Source organism: Akanthomyces muscarius, chromosome 1, assembly GCF_028009165.1.
Source record: "Akanthomyces muscarius strain Ve6 chromosome 1, whole genome shotgun sequence".
Lineage (NCBI taxonomy): Eukaryota > Fungi > Ascomycota > Sordariomycetes > Hypocreales > Cordycipitaceae > Akanthomyces > Akanthomyces muscarius.
This window is the reverse complement of record NC_079241.1, coordinates 6343135-6361231: the sequence shown is the minus strand read 5'-3', so window position 1 is coordinate 6361231 and position 18097 is coordinate 6343135. Positions and strand designations below refer to the sequence as shown.

The 18097-nt window shown below is 53.5% G+C and overlaps 5 protein-coding genes across 5 annotated transcripts; 4 read left to right on the top strand and 1 right to left on the bottom strand.

Annotated features, from left to right (window-relative positions):
- Positions 1-538: 538 nt before the first annotated feature.
- Positions 539-1668, bottom strand: LMH87_007155 (uncharacterized protein; the record flags this gene model as incomplete). The annotated part of the gene is made up of 2 exons (XM_056192197.1): positions 539-1456; positions 1510-1668. The coding sequence occupies 2 exons, from the start codon at positions 1666-1668 to the stop codon at positions 539-541; spliced, it is 1077 nt and encodes a 358-aa protein (XP_056060440.1).
- A 4844-nt stretch (positions 1669-6512) lies between these two features.
- Positions 6513-8783, top strand: LMH87_007154 (uncharacterized protein; the record flags this gene model as incomplete). Its single annotated transcript, XM_056192196.1, has 2 exons — positions 6513-6560; positions 6615-8783. The coding sequence occupies 2 exons, from the start codon at positions 6513-6515 to the stop codon at positions 8781-8783; spliced, it is 2217 nt and encodes a 738-aa protein (XP_056060439.1).
- Positions 8784-11125: 2342 nt separating this feature from the next.
- On the top strand, positions 11126-12789 carry LMH87_007153 (uncharacterized protein; the record flags this gene model as incomplete). Its single annotated transcript, XM_056192195.1, has 6 exons — positions 11126-11149; positions 11476-11494; positions 11631-11789; positions 11869-11976; positions 12044-12101; positions 12168-12789. 6 exons carry the CDS (start codon positions 11126-11128, stop codon positions 12787-12789), a joined length of 990 nt encoding a protein of 329 aa, XP_056060438.1.
- Positions 12790-13866: 1077 nt separating this feature from the next.
- LMH87_007152 (uncharacterized protein) lies at positions 13867-14997 on the top strand (the record flags this gene model as incomplete). The annotated part of the gene is made up of 6 exons (XM_056192194.1): positions 13867-13899; positions 14127-14190; positions 14464-14486; positions 14674-14717; positions 14894-14928; positions 14987-14997. 6 exons carry the CDS (start codon positions 13867-13869, stop codon positions 14995-14997), a joined length of 210 nt encoding a protein of 69 aa, XP_056060437.1.
- Positions 14998-15759: 762 nt separating this feature from the next.
- Positions 15760-16941, top strand: LMH87_007151 (uncharacterized protein; the record flags this gene model as incomplete). Its single annotated transcript, XM_056192193.1, has 1 exon — positions 15760-16941. One exon carries the CDS (start codon positions 15760-15762, stop codon positions 16939-16941), a length of 1182 nt encoding a protein of 393 aa, XP_056060436.1.
- Between the last annotated feature and the right edge of the window lie 1156 nt (positions 16942-18097).

Here is an 18097-nt window from a genome sequence, read left to right as displayed (position 1 = left end):
AGCAGGCGTCTGGTAAAATCCAGCGCCAACGAGTCGCTCAAGTGCCGTGAAGTATAGATCATAGGCAAGAATAGTCGTATTAAATCGATAGTATAAACAGAGTGCTGCTGGTGCCAAGGCAGCAAGGGGTTTGGTGAGACAAGATGTGCTCTCCTAGGTCGGAGTGTGAGAATGCACACGCGATGCCTTGGTAGGCCCAGACCTATTAATTTGGTTTGGGCCGGCTCGGCACTGCATGTTGTGGTGAGTTGCTCGTAAGTGAGAGTACCGCAAGCGGTAAGTCAATTAGGCTATTCTGCTAAAAAGCGATGTGCATCTCCGAGTTTGGGTTGGGGGTCTTGCCCATGGCAGGAGATGCTCCGAGTTGGTTGGTGCATCAATTTGGTGTTCAGTCATAATCGTGAATGTCGTGTCGAGTTTTTGGTGCAATTCGAATCAGGCGGTAACCAGCAGCCAGCAGTCATCATCGCAGCTTCAACCTGCTTTCCCCCAGCAGGAAGAAACGTTGCGGGTTGTGCAACCGACACTGGCCGCGGTCCTATCGCATAGATGCAGGCTGTTCAAACTGGAATTGCTGGGCAGGGAAGTTCATGCTGGCACTCAGACCAAATGGGTCCCAATCCATGTTTTGTTCCAAAAGCTGGCTCATGGAGGAAAAGCCCGGCCCAGATCCAGGAATCTGGTGGCTGGCGGTGGCATTGGTAGGCGAGACAATCATGTTGTCGTTACCACTGAATGAGTGCGGAAAGGGCTCACCACCGTGGCCATGATCCAGTTCCGAGTCTTGCATCATATCTCCGTGGTGATCATACTCATGCTCAAGCTGGTCGAGGTGGCTGTGGAAAGCAGGAGCAGAGTAGAATGGAGCGCCGGAGCTGACAACAGAACCAGAGCGCAGCGGCTGGCCCGCGGCTCCAGTGAGGATGGCGGGTATCTGTGAACGAGGGCCGTTGCCAGCGTTGGCCTTGATGGCGGCATGCTCGGTGGTGGGGGAGAAGGCAGAGCCTGTGTTGCTGGGGGAGGGAGTTGGGTGAGTTTTGGGAGAGGTCTCAGCTTTGACGCCGGTCATGGCAGTGTTGCTAGCCTCAACTTTGGGCGCAAGAGCAGAGACCGACTTGCGAGCGCGGTTCATTATGGGTCTGTGGAGAGAAGGAGGCTGCACCATGTTCTGTGGCATATGGGTCGGCCCTAAGGTCGGGCTGCCTGTCTTGGCCTGGAGCTCGGCATGAACATCAATGCCCTTCTCTAGAAGAATACGCTCGAGGAGCGAATTCTTGTAGCGCAGCATGAGGCACTCATCGTTGGCGTTGCGGTGAGCAGTCTGGAGGCTGTGCAGGTTTGTCTCGTGGACCTGGATAGTCTCCTCGAGCTGCTTGATGTACTCGGTACGCCTCTCGCGGAAGGCGGCCTGAGCCTGTCTGTTTCTTTGCTTGCGCTCCTCAGAGGTGGCATAAATCTGCAATGGCGTTAGTCATGATGTAAGAGGCTCCAAGTCTCATGATGACTCACGGGTTTGCGGCCGCCCTTTCGCTTGGGCTGGACGGGTTCTGTTGGGATGGGAGTGACCGGGTTCCGTTCGCCCTCGGGGGTAGAGCCAGCTGAGTCCTCGCTCTCTTCCCGGTGAGAGGGCTTGGGCTTGCTGTCGATGGACATCTTTTTGGCTGCCATTCGTATATAATGGGGAGTGTGCTGTTGAGAGAGGGCCGCTGGGCGGCTTGTTGTCGTTGAGTGACAGCGCGGGGAATGCAGGAACGGCAAGGCAAGAGATGATCAGGCAGTAAGACAAACTCGTCTCGATGCAAGCACCAATGTAAGTCGGTTAAGGATTGAGAAGATGTGCGTCTGCAGATGACAGGATAGAAGGCGAAAAAATAAAACAAAAAGAATTTCTGGCGTGCTGAAACGGGGCGGGTGAGAAGCGGGGGATGGCAAGTGGTGGTTGAGCACGGCAATACACGTCCGGCTACGGCAGCGAGGCTTGGGCAAATTTTGCGGGAACTTGTGACCTCGCTTGGTACCTTGCTTTGGTACTTTGGTAAGTCCAAGTAGGTGGTAGGGTTGTAGGCGGGCGGCGGCGGGCGACGTGCTTTGGGTGGTTGGTGGCTGGATGCCGGCGCGGTGGATGTCGCAACCAGGCGGGAGGAAACGTTGGTTGCCGAAGAATAGAGACGTGCCAAAGAGACAAGGTTTGGTTTTTTGTCTCTTATTTCAAATAGGAGAGCTGCCAAAAGGCTTTGGCTGACAGATTAAAGGCTCGTGTGTTCTGGGGTTGTCGCAGAGCCAAAGCCGGGGAAATAATGAGGGAACGGGGGGAGGCGGCCCCGAGTCTTTTATGTAATGGGAAGTACGGAGTACCTGACTTGAGAGAAGGCGGCAAGCAGCCTCACCATCGGACAGGCATGATTTGTTCGTGGGCGGCAGCTGTGGTGGAGCGGCCACCAGCATGGCCTGGAACTCTGCCCCATCCTCTCGCCCATCCATGCATCCATCCATCTATTCTGGAGGGGGCGGGCTTGCCGTCGACGGTTCCTCTGCCTGGCTGTTGTGGATTTTGTCCAAGGCACGCGGGGATGAGGAGAAGAGCCTCTTCACGACACACTGTACCGCACACGGTATAAACGCTGCTGGCCGCGGAAACTGTTCGAATCCAATGCCTTGATTCCCGCACCCCATACAGTGCACACAATGGAGCCACCTGGGTGTGTGCTCTGAGCACTGGAACCACTTCGACAGAAGGACCAAGATGGGGCGGGCTGGGCTGGTTGAGTCGTTAGCTTGGAGGTGGCTGCTCAGGGGTGGTCCTGGATTCGTTCGTTTTTTAGGTTCCCCGTCGTCGCCCAAACTGCCTTCATCGCTTCTGGAATTGTGGCATAACAATGATAACATGCTCAAGGTCATGCAGCCATGCAACCTCTTCACCCCTGCTCGCCATGATGCGCGAGCGCTTCCCCCAGAGGTTTTACTGGTAGGCCACGCTAAATAATTGGGGAGTACGTGGTAGGTCATATCCACCCTGCCTGTGGATGGTTGCTCTGAAGAGCCAGCTTCTGTGCAATCGCGGTGTGTTGTCGTCAATGGCCAGCTTTGCAATAGTGTTCAACGGACAATGCCTCATGTGACGACACGAGTAACCAACCAACTCACCGACGGAGTTGGACATGGCAGCAAAGAGCGTCGCCTTGATCCCGAGGCTTCGCGGGCGGCACAAGTACCGACTGGCGCTGACTGCAAATGAGCCTACACACTTGCATGTACAACGGTAAGTACGGAGCACACAAGCCACCGCCATGGTTCGAAACTTCTTCCCTCCCCACTCCATGCATCTCCGTGCATCTCCAAATTTTGTCGTCCGCCTCGTCCCCAGAACCCCTCCAAACAGGAGTGTGCAAGCCGTGGTCCCGAGAATGCTAGGGGAGGGGCGGCCACGCGCCACGCAAATCTTTCCTTCACCTGAGCCCTGAAGACTGCCACTGGGACTGATGGGATAAATTTTCCCGTTCAGTAATAACCAGAAAAGGACTTCTAGCAAACAAGTCTAGTGCACTTCTAGAGACACGCCGCAGAAGGCTAGCGCCTGGCTAGCCTGGCTCATTGACTCGCAAACGTGACACCCGCCATTTGGCGCTGTACTGAAAGAGGGAGGTTGAAGAGATGCCCCAGTCCAACTCCTACTCTTAAAAAGGCAGCCGGGTAGGATGGTTATCTGGGCGACGTCTTCAGGGCTGTTGTCTCGTTTTGCGCAGCAGGGGAAAGATTGTGTCTTTGCCGATCTCTAGTAGTTGTCAGAGATTGGGCGGAACTTTAGTATTGCCATGAAGCTGCAGTTGTGTGAACACCGTGGCCGAACGTTTTTATTTGCCTCGCCAAAGCTGCCGTCTGACTTTCAGATGATGTTGCCCATTGGCTGGTGAATGGCCGTACAGCATGCGATTGACGGAGTACCAGTACAGGCTTTGGCGCCAATTCCCTCTCCCTTCATATGTACCAGTGTATTCAATACCAGACCATCCCAACGGCTCGCTTTTGGGCAAGCACTAATAAGTTGTGAGCCCACAATTCGGGGCCAGGTGCCTGTGCTCGTACCGATTCACCGGAAGCCTACGGCGACGACCCGGCCAGGTCTCGTAGTACAGCCAATCTGATTCTCCCACGGAGACCCAGGTCTAGCATCGAGCCTCAACTGCGTATATTTCAAGGCTCCACGCAATTGGAAAGAACCCCGATAGCTCCTTGATAGCCTCGGCTACTGATCCTCTCTAACCTCACTAATCAGGCCTATGGAAAATTACAATGTGTTCATGATAGGGCGTCTTGATGCCAAGATGCAAGCCACCTGCACGGCAAAGCAGAGCCATCATTGTTCCTTCGACTTGCAAGCGCTCACCCCAACGGCATTGCACTTATTAGACAATTAGGCTATTCGCTCCTCGTTACGCTGGCTTGCATTCTTCTAAGCTTCTTATAGTATGGCGCAATGATGCAATTTTGCTAGCGACCCATGTTCTCCATTTTCTTTGGACGAGATGCCGGTGGCTTTCCGACGGACCCAGATGGACGCTTCATGGTGGAGTCTGCTCTTCTTCACCTTCCAGACCAACTTGGCAAATAGAAGCCTGTTCTTTCGCAGCCACTGCCTCCAAGTAATGATCTAAAAAGGTACGGGTTAGGTCGCGGCATGGCTGCATGGCTCCAGTCACGTACGCCTACAATCCATCTTATTAGCCCTACTTAAGATTTGTGGAAACGTAGATCACAAGGATGTGATCAGTATTGGTCGTCTTGATCACATATCCTACTGGTATTGCCGTGTTGTATTGCGTTGGTACTGGTAGTACACAGACTCTGTTACGCGCCCCAACTCTCCTATCGGCGTACAGGGAAGGTTTCCGGTGAGCTCTGACTCTGGCAAATGAGCTATCGGTTTTTGTCACTCAGACCCTGATAATCCCAGCCTCTTTCGGTCTGCAATGGTTGCTAGGACCACTGTGGTACTATCGTGCCATGTTCTGCTTGGACCGATTCAGCTTACACTTCATCTCATTTCGACTTGCTGATTCTCCAAGTGAGACATGCTGCCTTAAAATTACACTTTTTTTCTTTTGCTGACTAGGTACCTTCTTGTTTGGGTAATTTTCCCATGCGATTTCACAGTCTCTGCGCTGCGTGACCATGTTGTGGACACACTGCTGGCAAGCCATGACTGGTTGGCAGGCAAGCCTCGTTGTGGGCACAGGGCCATGAATCAGGGAATGAATTCTCCTAGAACTAGTAGATCTTGTCCAGTGAGGCAGCTGCAAGGGAGAGAAGTAGAGGTTCAGCGCAAGCGATGGTCATCCGTATTTGCCCCGACAAGAAACGTCAACGATAGGCGCAAGGCGGTGCAAAGGGCCCTGGACGTCGATCGAACAGGGAACGGGATGTGGCGCGAAGCCGAAACGGGCATTCTCTATTAATATTACTCCATTGAAGTTTCAAAACCTGTTGGGCCAAGTAATCTCCTTGGCTTGCCCACCTGCTCCAACCCTGACTGATGAATGCCTTGAGCCAGGTGGCTCAGTGCTGATGTCCTGATGGCGTTTCATAGTGGTGGCGAATGGCCATATGACCATGTCATTTTTTCTAAGCGGAATCGCCACGTCCTGGCTGCCGTTCATGGCGGATGAGATTCTAAAACAAGTCTGAGCGGCGACATTTCTCGGAGTCTGATGTTCACTCGGTGAGAAGAACGTGCCCTGGCGTAAAGGGGAAAGTGCGGACTCCTACCGCCAGTAGCATTGCGTCTCCTCATACTAAAATAACGCACTCGCGAAAGCGGGAGGCTCGGAAAGGAGTAGCCGCGCACGGGACTGGACGTATGCGTCGATGCTGTACTTGGGCATCGTCCAGATTGAGGACGTCAACTACAAATAATGCTGCCTTTTAATAATATATCTCAAGCCCGCTTCCCCGCAGACATGGAATCTGGGGTAGACAGCGATGTGTTCGCCTGTTCCCGTGTTGATGTCCACGAAGTGTCACTGACAGGTTTGTGATACGTAACAGTATTTAATAAGCCAAGACCTTGCAGAAAGTACATCGTGCTGGTAATGCGAGTCGCTGAAAGCTGTAAGGCTGATGGATGGGAAAGCAATAACTACGCATATGTATTGCTTCGCTGTCCGCAGCATATTCAATTGATGTTTCGAAATGTCGACTTATACACAACACGCCGCATGGCGCTGAAGTTAGATGGGTCAATACACGTACAGTGCGCGTACGTACAGTCTTAGTCGGATAAAGCACTGTGCGATGTTGTGTTGCTCCTCCGTGGAGCTTGGGCCACGAAAAGTAAACAAAGCGCCCCACTAATGTCAACAAACCATTCCTGTCCTCCACGCTCCCCGTTGACATCATATCAATAACGTTCATACTACAACATTCCACTATACCGGCCGTTGAGCTGCTCCACGTCAATTACCTCGGTGTTCTGTTCTACATCCTCGACTATAGGCAATTTGCTGTCTTTTGGCAAAATGACTCCCCCAAGGCGCCGCTCTGCGCGCATTGCTGCCACGCCAAAGGTAGTGAATCTGCTGACCGCTACTTATGTGTGAGAGATGCTGACCGAAATACAGAGTAACAGGCCGGTTCCCGAATTACTACCTGTGACTGAAGATGCCGAACCTGTCGCGATGTCGTCGCCTCGACGCTCCGTTGCCAAATCACCTATGCCTGCCCCTTCTACGCCCCCATCGTCGGCGATCAGACCACCTCGGAGCGAAATGCATCCGAGCAAGTTTCACCAAAGTATCGGAGAACCTTCGTCTGCAGTGGCCCTTGGATTCACGGATATCGATACCTCCGCCAAGAGAAGTACTGGTACTGCCTTAACCGCGACTCCGTCGCGGTCAACCGGTGTGCCGTCGTCGTCCTTTACCTTTGACCTAGCGGCATCTGCCAATGGACGCTCGCTCAGCAGTGACGCGAGAAGAATCATGGAGGAGTTGCAAGAGAAAGCAGCTAAGATTAAGGTCGAATTGGTTGCGCAGCGTGAAGCCGAAGGTCTTGATGGAGATGGGATTGGTGACCGCCGCTTCGCCAAGCCAAAGAGTATTGCAGGTCGATACAGTGCTGTTCACGAGGCCGAGTTTGACAAGATGGAGTCTATTGAGGGACATGCTTCTGCTTGGAGAGCAAGCCGATTTACACCTGTTGTGGCTGGTGTGAAACGTTCACCATCCAAAGCTAGCCTGACGGATTCCCCGAGCAAGACGGCCGCTTCGCCTTCTCCACAGAAGACACAGATTTACAACCGCTTAGCCGAGACGCCTAAGAAGAACCTGAAGCGCAAGTCATCGGCTGCCAACTTGGACAGCAGAAGCGGCGCGGAGTCGCCAAAGAAGAACTACCAATTTTCTTCGCCCAGCAAAGCGGCTGATCGCGCGCCAGCAGAACGACAACCTGAGAAGCGAATCAAGCAACGCAGAGAGGACGACACATCAACCAACAAACCTAAATCTGCGGCGACACCAACTGCTTCCCGCGCCATTGCACGTCCGCAGTCAACCCTCTCACGCTTGATGAGCCCTACAAAATCCTCGAGAATGCACAAGTCAGCCAGTCCCACAAAGATAGCAGTGTCTTCGGTATCAACACCGACGAAGCTACCGACCAGCCCACGGAAGCCGACTATATCATTGGTCTCTACCCCATCCAAGGTATCTGCCAGTCCGATCAAAGCCGCCACCTCCGCGACGCCGAGCTTTGCACAGTCGTTGTCTGGAGCCAACTTGACTGCTAAAGCCGATGGCTTCGCTCGTCGAATACTCAGCCCGGCACGCATGCAGAAAGTAAAGTCTATTCTTCGATCGCAGCCGGCTGCTGACTCTGCATCGGGCAGCGCCATCCCGCAGCCCGCGCTCTATGGATCACATACTCCGGCCCCCCCGCGCCTCGACAAGGAACTGCCGCCGGCTCCCTTCACAACTCCTCGTCGCAAACTTACATCAAAGAAGGTGACATTCACACCTGAGACTAAGCGTGCAGCCGTGGACCAGAACTCTCCCACACCACTCAAGTCCTCCTTGTTCAGGTTCAGATCCGCTTCTGGGCCAAAGAGCACCCGGGACGTGGAGAAGAAGACTGCCGTCTCCGGACCTAGTGGCCACGTTGCCTACCCTGACTTGTCTGCGTTCAAGGAACTTATTGATTCTAAAGGCGACAGTGGCAAGAAAAGAGTGCCTTCGGTACCGAGCTCGTTCACCTTCCGCAGCGACCACACTATCGAATTTGGTAACGCACCTAAGACTGGATTTGGCAGCTCCGTCGGACAGTCGAGCGTTCGACAAGTTAGACAGTCGCTCAACCAGGCAGCCAGCCTGCCAGGCAGCTTCCCTACGCCGCCTGCTGCCAGCTCGCATCCAGACAAAGAGAACACTGCTCCAGCATCGTCTTCCAAGACACTCCCTGGCGTCTTGCACGGGCTGACAAGTAAAAAGCGTCACCGGCCGAGCAGCGATGAAGAGGATGCGGAGAGAGAGGCGGCCGACCGCGCTTCCAAAAAGCGCAAGAACATCACAACCAGCGCTGAGCGCCCGGCCTTGTCCTCCGCGAAACCCATTTCTTCCACTCCGCAAAGTACCGTCAAGAGAGCACGACTGGATCGCACTGCGTCTCTCACCCCTAGCAGACAGCAACCCAGCAAGAGCCCGACTGCGACACCGAGATCTGCTAGCCCTGCAAAGAAACAGGGCTTGAGCATGAGCCGCCTAAACATGCTGGCTCGTCCCAAGACGAGAGTCTGAAGAGTGCAACTATTGCACTGTGTATATATATATATTTGTTGGCTACTTTGTACTATTGGATTTCGTCCTCGGATTTATGCGCTCGGCCAATCGCTACGGCGGCCACCGCTCTATCAAGTGCTGGTAGCCTGCAGTCAAAGGCTCAGCTCAAGATGAAACGGTTGCCTTTTGCTATATGGTGTTGGTCTCGGTATTCTGGTTTAAAGCGAGTTAAGGATATCATGTCGGCGTTTTGTATTTTATGTTTCCCACTTCTAGCTTACGTCAGGCGTAGCAATAATGACCTGCTTCTGACCAGAAACGATGGTTTTCAAAAAAGCGGTTGCTGTCCTGTGCTTGATGCACGGGCGGATCCTACCTGCCTTCTCGAGATTCTGGCCGACAGAGTTTGCCTCGGTCGTACACTTGGCAGCATGCAACTTTCCAATGAAGTGCTCGCTGTGAAGCATTCTTTGACTAATATTCCTTTGAACCGGCACGCCTTTATTGAATAGCTCAGAAGAAAGAAACAACAGATACTCGAAATCGTTACCTACAAAATATCGATAACAACGGCCACGATAGTGATGCCTACAGCAGATTTACGGACCTCGGCCCTCCGAAACGATGACGAATTCATATGCAGTTATTGTCACTGTGCAACGCATGGTTATCCCGTCATACTCGGTCGTTCTGCACGCCTCGCCTGCGACCAATGCGCTGCCGCCATTGTCAAGCTATCAATATGCTGGGTGTGCGGAGAGATGATCTGCCGCGGCGACGACTGTGTCAGTTTTGGTTGGTGCTTTTGGCACAGAGCATGCTACAGCTGCCTACTCTGCGGAAACCGTGGGGTTCTCGGCACGTCTTATACGCAAGCGGCCGGCACAGAAGCAGAGGTATCGGAGCTTCTGAGGCCACCGCTATGCGCCATGTGCGATATGGAGACGGCAAGAGATACGAACAGCCAGGATGACGCCGAGCTGGTGCAAGCATGCGTGGACTTTGTGGACTCTACGGATGGGGGCATGGCGAAGCTGAGATGGCAGATGATGAGTGATTCGTCGTTGCTTCGCGGGAGGGATGAATCATGCCGGACGCGTGGAACAGCGTGGGAGAAGGATACAGGGATGCACAGTGGACAGCAAGAGTATGACGGGATAGGGGCGTCGCGAGAGCTCATCTGGATCGATGTGACTGATCCGCTCAACGGCCCAGTCTTTCAACCTCATCCACTCAAGCCGGTTCCTACTTGCATGACAAAGAGCGCTGTCAGATGATGTAGTTGAAGGAGAGCTGAACTTTGTACGCATTCGAGTTGACGCTTACATTGGAATAAAGTAGTTCTTATTTGAGTTGAGGCCATTGCCGTGAGATGCCGCGTACTGGAGCCCACGCAATCACCTACTACTAGGCTCTAGCAGCTTCCGAGGTAACGAAGGGCTCAGTAGACGGACTAATAACACTACCAGCTAGCTGCTGGGCAAACTGACGACGAGCGCAAGCGCAATTCGTCCATCGCGTTAGCAGCTAGGTTAGAACTTGGCAGCCAGCAGCGAACAAGGAGTGGAGTTGAATGTTAGCTGTGCTGCTTGCGGCGCTGCAAATACACTAACGTTTGCGGGGCCACTCACACCTGGAGCTCAAGGAGCCCTACTTGGGACACAAAAAAAATAAATAAAAAATCAACCATCAAAATTACGGGTTTCTTCTTGTTTGGCACCGCAATTTAAGCGAGCATGTGGCCGTCTTTGGGCACACTTGGCCAGCAAGTTGCTGCATGCGTACACTAGGTACTCACTGCTGCGCGTACACTTGGTAAGAAACACGAAGGAAATTATCAATTGTCATGTATTACTGGCGACCAAGCCAGTGGCAGCACGGTCATACTGGGGATGTGTCGTGCGCCCCCAACGAATTGGCAACAAGGTAGCTTGAGGTACCTGTCGGCGGGAGGAGCTCTCGAGCAGCGCTGTAAACTAGCCTGAATCAGGCCTAAGCTTGCCAGAGACGGCCCCTGTAACGGGAGCTCTCCAGCTGTCGGCAGTGGTGTTTCAGGCCCCCAGCTTGGCTGCGTCGCCCCTACAGCTGTCCTGCTACTGGCTCCTCAGCGGTCGACTCCCCAATTTTCAGGCGTTTGGTCCCAGCTCGAAGCCCCCAGTCCGTCCCAATTTGCTGCGTTTTGCAGGTAATCAAAGGTACCTACCAGCCTGCCGTGGTCCGCCCACCACTCCCTCTCCCACACAGGTCATGCGATCCCAAGCATTCTTCTTGCCTCTGCCACCACACACGTTGTCAACACTCCCACCCGCCATTGAAAGCTCCTCGTCGGTAGGCGTTAAGCCATAAACAACACGACCAAGATGTCGTCTTCTCTTACCTCTCAGGTATGCATTGATGATTCATGCCCCGGGATTGCCCTGCCAGCATATCGAGACAACGCCTGCTGCCCCTTTGCCCGAACGAGAGAAAAAGCCGCCAGCGAGTGTTTGCACGCCATTCGAGAGCATCATCCCAAGTTGCTGTCGAGACAATCACCCATCCCGTTGAATCGGTTTGCACGATTTTGAATGACAACAAAACGGCACTTTTCGATGGACTGTTGAAAACTGGCGCGTGTTCTCATGGTCGCAGTGTGATGCGCAGATGATATGGCTCGGCAATTTGGACTGCAATAGTATCGATTTAGCTAACTTGTGCGTTTGTCTTCCAGAACCGATTCGCCTACTTCGGTACGCCCCCAAATCCCTGTTTTGCATAAGCTCTTTATCCGACATGGAATCGACTCGAGATCGAAGCCGTCGCATCTTCGGCAGCTCTTTACTTGTTCAAGCACGTCCACCGTACTGACCATGCATCGATTCTCAGGCAACGACGAAGATGGCGATGCTAAGCCCAACGCCCCCGTCAAGACTGTCGACAAGGCCACCACCCACACCACCAAGCGAGGTGTTGAACCCCAGGCTCCCGTGAGAGCGGGTGGTGCTACCGGTAACCGCCGTGGCGGCCCTGGTGGTAGCGAGGGTGGTAAGTTTTTGCCCAGCCCGCGTATTTCTTGCATATTGCAAGGCAACTTGGCACGATTGAAGCTGACCGAATTCCATAGCCTTCCGCGATCGCAACGCTGGCGCCTCTCGCAACCAGGCTCGCTCCACTGACGAGGCTCCCCGTGAGGGCGGTGCCCGTGGTGGCGCTGGAGCCCGTGCCCGTGGCGGTACGTTTCTTTCCTCTGCGCTCTTTTCTGCCTGTACACGACTCATAAGTACTAACACTTTGTTCAGGCCGTGGCAGCCGTCGCCCCCGTGACCAGGATGATCGTCATTCGCGCCAGAACCGAGAGTAAGTCCCCCCATCGTGCCTACAGCCGAAGAATGCTGTGTAGCAACTTGCTAACCACGCCGATAGCACCACTGCCAAGCAGACTGCTCAGGCCTGGGGCTCCAACGAGGGTAACGCCGAGCTCAAGGACGAGCAGGCCGGTGAGGCTATTGCCGAGGGCGACAAGAACGCTGCTCCCGATGCTGATGCCGAGCCCGCTGAGCCCGAGGACAAGAGTGTCTCGTACAGCGACTACCTCGCCCAGCAGGCCGAGAAGAAGCTCGCTCTTGGCGGCCACAAGGTCCGTGAGGCCAACGAGGGCAGCAAGCTCGACAAGAAGTGGGCTGGCGCCAAGGCTCTCGAGAACGAGGAGGAGGAGTACGTCACCGGTGGCAGCGGCAAGAAGCAGCGTGAGCGTGAGCGCAAGGTCAAGCAGACTATTGACTTTGACCCTCGCTTCGTCGAGTCTGACCGTCCCCGTGGCGGCGCCCGCGGTGGTGCCCGCGGTGGCCGTGGTGGTGACCGTGGTGACCGTGGTGGTGACCGCGGCGACCGTGGCGATCGTGGCGACCGTGGTGACCGCGGTGGTCGCGGTGGTCGCGGCGGCGAGCGTGGTGCCCGTGGTGGTGCCCGTGGCGGTCGCTCTGCTGGCCCTGCTGCTAACATCAACACCAAGGACGAGTCTGCCTTCCCCAGCCTCGGCAAATAAGCGACGAATAGCCTGGATCCCTCGCATTTTCGACTGGGCAGCGTGTTGTCGCTGCGGTTCTGAACCAACAGGAGGAATGCGCTCGCGGCGCTACAGCTCGACGAGACAAACATGCATTGAGTTTGTTGGGATAGAAGAGGGCATAAAATGGTTCGCTTGAGCGGGCAACCGATAGCAAAATGGTTTATCTACAGTTGGGGGATAATTGATGTGGTCTCTTCACTTGCGTCTTGCCTTCTTTTGCTGCCGAAGGCCATTTTCTATCAGCACTGTTCCGTCTCCTCCCTTACACCGAAACAAAATACGAAAAAAAAAAAAAAAGAGGCAGAAAGGGGACAAGAGAGAAAGGAAGCGAGCGAGTTACCAAAAAAAGGGGAGGGCCTTGAACAAAGGACAAAGTAGGGAGAAAGGGATATCTTGGCTTGGGAGATTTTGGGTCTGATTGTATTCGGAGCAATCTCTGCGAGTCTATTGAAACGTCTTTTTTTTATTTGACACATTTTCATGATGACACCACTACACCCTCTTGTTATTTTTTTTGGGACGTTTGCCTTTTCTTTTACTTGAAAAAAATCAGTTAGGTATACCGGTTGCTATTTTGAGTCTTGATTTTCGTACCAAAAAAAATCGTTGGTTTACCCAGGACCGCTGAAGTTGTGACTGAGTAATTTGCAGTGCGCTGGACTTGTCTTGATCCTGAGCTCTCCGCCATTGATGAGTTGACTTGCATGTTGACAAGTAGTGGTCAGTGAGGTCATCAGCAACCACTCTATTAGCTGCACCAGTAGGTACCGGCATTTACATCAGAACGAGATCTAACCGGCCAACTAAACACGTGGCCAAGTCACGGATATGCTTTTTAGTAGCAGGAAAGCAGAAAAACCAAATGCAACCAGCATCACCATGAAAACTTCTACCGGAAGCTAGATGTAGGGTAGGCAAGGCGCCACGGGTGGTTTCAACGGGCGGGCCATCATGTAGGGCTGCTACACCGGACGAAACGCTGAAAAGTGCAGTACGTATGAGCGCATTTTGGCCGCTTCTGGTCCTCATCAAATAGCTTGGTCGCGTGGCCAAATGGCAAGGCGTCTGGCTACGAACCAGAAGATTGTGGGTTCGATCCCCACCGTGACCTGAGAATGATTTCTTTTTGCCCTCCAACTCTTCTTCTTTTTGGCTGCTGCTGGTCCTGCTGGTCCTGTTGGCGGACTTGACTGAGCTGCGCAGTCCTTTGGCCGGTCTCGCTCGCAGGTGGGCTTCGCTGCCTTCTGGCCGTCACTAGATTCACAATCTGCGAAAGGCCCTAGCCTGAAGACTTTCTTTGATCACACGCGGAGGCGCGCTCTGGGCTCGGCGACCCTGGCCGAGCGACTGTGTTCTTAAAGTGGTGGCCCAATTATGGCAAGTCAATTATCTCTGCCTTTGGCTTTTTCGATTATTTCATCTTCACTCTGTATTCATTCATCAATCCACGGAATTCTTACTGCGCAGCAGTGTTCTGGAGTGTTTGATTCTTGTACTTGTTGTGGGACTCGCCCGGGCTCAGTGTCGGTTTCCGCCCGGAAATTCTGAAGATTTCTGATATCGGCCACCAAAAGGTCTCGGATCAGAATTTGGCCTCTTCCCCTTTTCTGGTGTTCAAAATCTCCATTTCCTAATATTTTTGACCGACAGCTGTAGCGCAGAAAATGCAGCTGGTAAGTAATGTGCTTGATTTGGGAAAGTAGAGCAGTGCTAGACCACTGTGTTCATGGTGCTGGCTGCACACATTCTGGTGTGGCGCTCTGCTTACATTGACTGTTTCTTTGCGCCGCTCCTCTGCGCCGTGAAGCCGAATTGTAATTTCAAGAGCAACCTCAGTAGATCCTGCTGACTGTCTAGCAGCACCCAGGTTATCACGCGTGCCGTACCTCGAACAGCGAGAACCGGTGCCGTAGGCTAGAAAGCGCCTTCTCAAACAAGACTCGCCTGAGATCGCAGAACATCCGAATGCAGAAGTGATCTCACGCTGACTGCCGCCACCTCCGGCTGGCAACCGATACATTCAATTGTACTTGATTCCAAAGATACTGCCCAGCACGCGAAAGCCGTGATGAAAAGATAGGCCACCGAATGGCATCATGATTCCAGCCTTGTACAGTAAGCACCAAAATTACGCAGTTACCAGATTCACCGTCTAATTGGCTTGTGCCACTAGCAAGTGACTGAAAACGCGGCGTCTCGGCAGCTATGGCGATGCGACGTTCCTAATCAGGCAGGAGCGCCATTGTCCTGATAAGCCTAGTTGATGCCAAGTCGGCCCCCGCCGGACGGATCTCTTGTGCCACGTCTACTTTTAGCAGCAAAACGAGGGGACGAGATGCCGGGCTTTCCATCAAAGGTGCCAAAGTCGCTCTAAGAATAGACACTAGGCCCCTGCTGCCACATTGTGACCCCGGACTAGATGCAGGCCTGGCGGTCGTGAATTGGGCTAATCCTGCTACTCGGCCAAGCCATTGCTTCATGCCGCACTTCCGATGGCTGATGGCAGACCACCTCGAAGTGCCGTCCTGCCGATGGACTTCCATTTGAATGCTAGCATGCCACACAATCTATTATAGAGTAAGTGCAATAATTTACTTACTACAAGGTGTTGGTGATGTTGTCATCTACATGCCGCCGTAGTGTGGTAGCTCGTCGACACCGACGAGATCTCACCAGCTTCCAACTCCGGGCTACTGTCAAACATTCGTCCTGAATCTGGAAGGTCAGGGTTGTAGATCACGGAAATCAGCGGGCACTGTATTATTCGCCGCAGTGTTGGAACTAAAGCCGAGGGATCAAACATGAAGAGCAGACTTGTATAAATACTGTCAGAAGTTCGGCCAAGAGTTAATGACCAGACAACAGAGCTTCAGTTAAAGATTTCTTCACAGCATCAATCTAATTTGAGAACATACTCTTCACAAACCTTATCAACTTCTAGTCAAGATGCAGTGCTCCAACTTTGGAAGCTGGTTTGTAGCGCTCCTGTCGGCCTCCATGGCCGCTGGCGCTGCTCTCCCTGCCAAGACCAAGATCGGTGTTGTCGAGTTCAAGCAGACTCGCAGCGAAAAGTTTGTCGGCCGCAACGGACCTCTGGCTCTCGCCCGCGCCTACAACAAGTACCACATCCCCATCCCGGACTCGCTCAAGAAGGCCGCCGAGTCCACCAGCAACGCACACGCCAAGCGCGCCATCGGCACCGCCATTGCCAACTCTGACCAGGGCGACCTCGAGTACCTCGTCCAGGTCTCCATCGGCACGCCCGCCCAGAACCTCAACCTCGACTTTGACACGGGCAGCGCCGACCTCTGGGTCTTTTCCACCGAGACGCCCAACCCGGGCAGCCACAACCTCTACAACCCGGGCCAGAGCTCGACCTCGCAGCAGCAGTCGGGCGAGTCGTGGTCAATCCAGTACGCCGACGGCTCCGGCAGCTCGGGCGACGTCTACACCGACAGCGTGACGGTCGGCGGCCTGACGGTGCAGAACCAGGTCGTCGAGTCGGCCACGCAGGTGTCGTCGCAGTTTGCCAGCGGCGACAACGACGGCCTCCTCGGCCTCTCCTTTGACTCGCTCAACACGGTGAGCCCCAACCGCGCCGAGACGTGGTTCGACAATGTCCAGCCCCAGCTCGACAGCCCGCTCTTCGTCGCGGATCTGCGCCACGACACGGCCGGCAGCTACGTCTTTGGCGGCATCCCCAGCGGCGCGCAGAACATCCTCTACACGTCCGTCGACAGCAGCCAGGGCTTCTGGGGCTTCAGCACCAGCGTCGGCGGCAGCTCCGTCAGCGGCATCGCCGACACGGGCACCACCCTGCTGCTGCTCGACGACTCCATCGTCAGCAGCTACTACCAGCAGGTATCGGGCGCCGTCAACGACTCCCAGCAGGGCGGCTGGGTCTTTGACTGCAGCGCGCAGCTGCCGAGCCTCTCGTTCAGCGTCGGCGACGGACAGATTACCATTGACGGCAGCCTCTTGAACTACGCGACCCAGGGCAGCCAGTGCTTCGGTGGCCTCCAGTCCAACGGCGGCAACGGCCTGTCCATCTTTGGTGATGTTGCCCTCAAGGCTGCCTATGTTGTGTTTGATGCTGGTAACAACCAGCTCGGCTGGGCCCAAAAGTAAACTAGCTCGAAAAAAAAAAAAGGAAATTTGCTAGCACCCGACCTTGTTTATATTTCAGCAGCTAGCAGGTATATATCCGAGTACATATAGTTACTAAAATCAATGTTCATATCTGAAGACTTTTGCACCTGATACTTTTGCAACTGTGTCGTGCTTGGTGCAGTGGAAGTGACGGTTCTCCGACCGCGACGATGCAGAGGTTCAATGACCTGCACTCACGATCTCAAAGTGTCTGTGATGCCGAAGAGAGCTGTGCTAGTTTATGGCCCTGAAACGACATTTTCCTCGTGGAGAACTCTTGTTGGCACTTGGCCGATGAAGACGCCGCGCTTCTACAGGCAAGCGATCGATCCTGTGACCATCAATTTAGCGGACCAAAAGCAGCATACTCGCAAGATTCAACTGGCAAAATCTTTTGCACCCTGACATCTATTCTCAGTGTAAATGTAAACAGAAAAGCGGCAACAGTGAACTGACGACGACTTGGCTTGTGCGTCCTGCATCTTTTGAGTCTGAACTAGCCTACGTCAAGCGCTGAAGTACCTATCATTATATGTGCTGGGCGATGGGGCAACAAATGCACAGCATCACTCTATAAACTCAGTATGGCTGTGCCTGACGGCAAGAATTTTACAATTTGCAAGGCGTTCCTGGTTTTGAGCGACTTCTTTAATTTCTTGGTGATGGTTTCTGGAGGTACTTTTCGCTAGTTGTGATGGCCTTTTGGCTTCAAGTAGTCGCTATACAAGCACAAACAATTCTGTGAAAATGGCAAGACAAGAAGTATTTACTGTAAGCAGAATAAATCGAGCCGCGTAGACAAGAATTTATGCGCCCACAATGCGACCCAGAGAGCTCCTCTCGTGCGTGGGTCTGGGGACTGGTTTCGAAGTCTTCAACAAACTAACCACGCCACTTAGTGCAGGAACGCATTAGAGGAGGAAAACAATAAGAGACGTGAAAAGAAATAAGAAAAGTAAGAAGAAACAAGAACAACAAGGAGAATAACAAAAAAAAAAAGGAAAAAGATAGTATCTGAGATCTAAAAAATCAAGAGACAAAAAACAGATCTTGACAACTAATGGATAGTTGCTCACCACAGGGATTGAACCTGTGACCTTCGCATTACTTATATTGAGCAGATGCTCGAGTATTA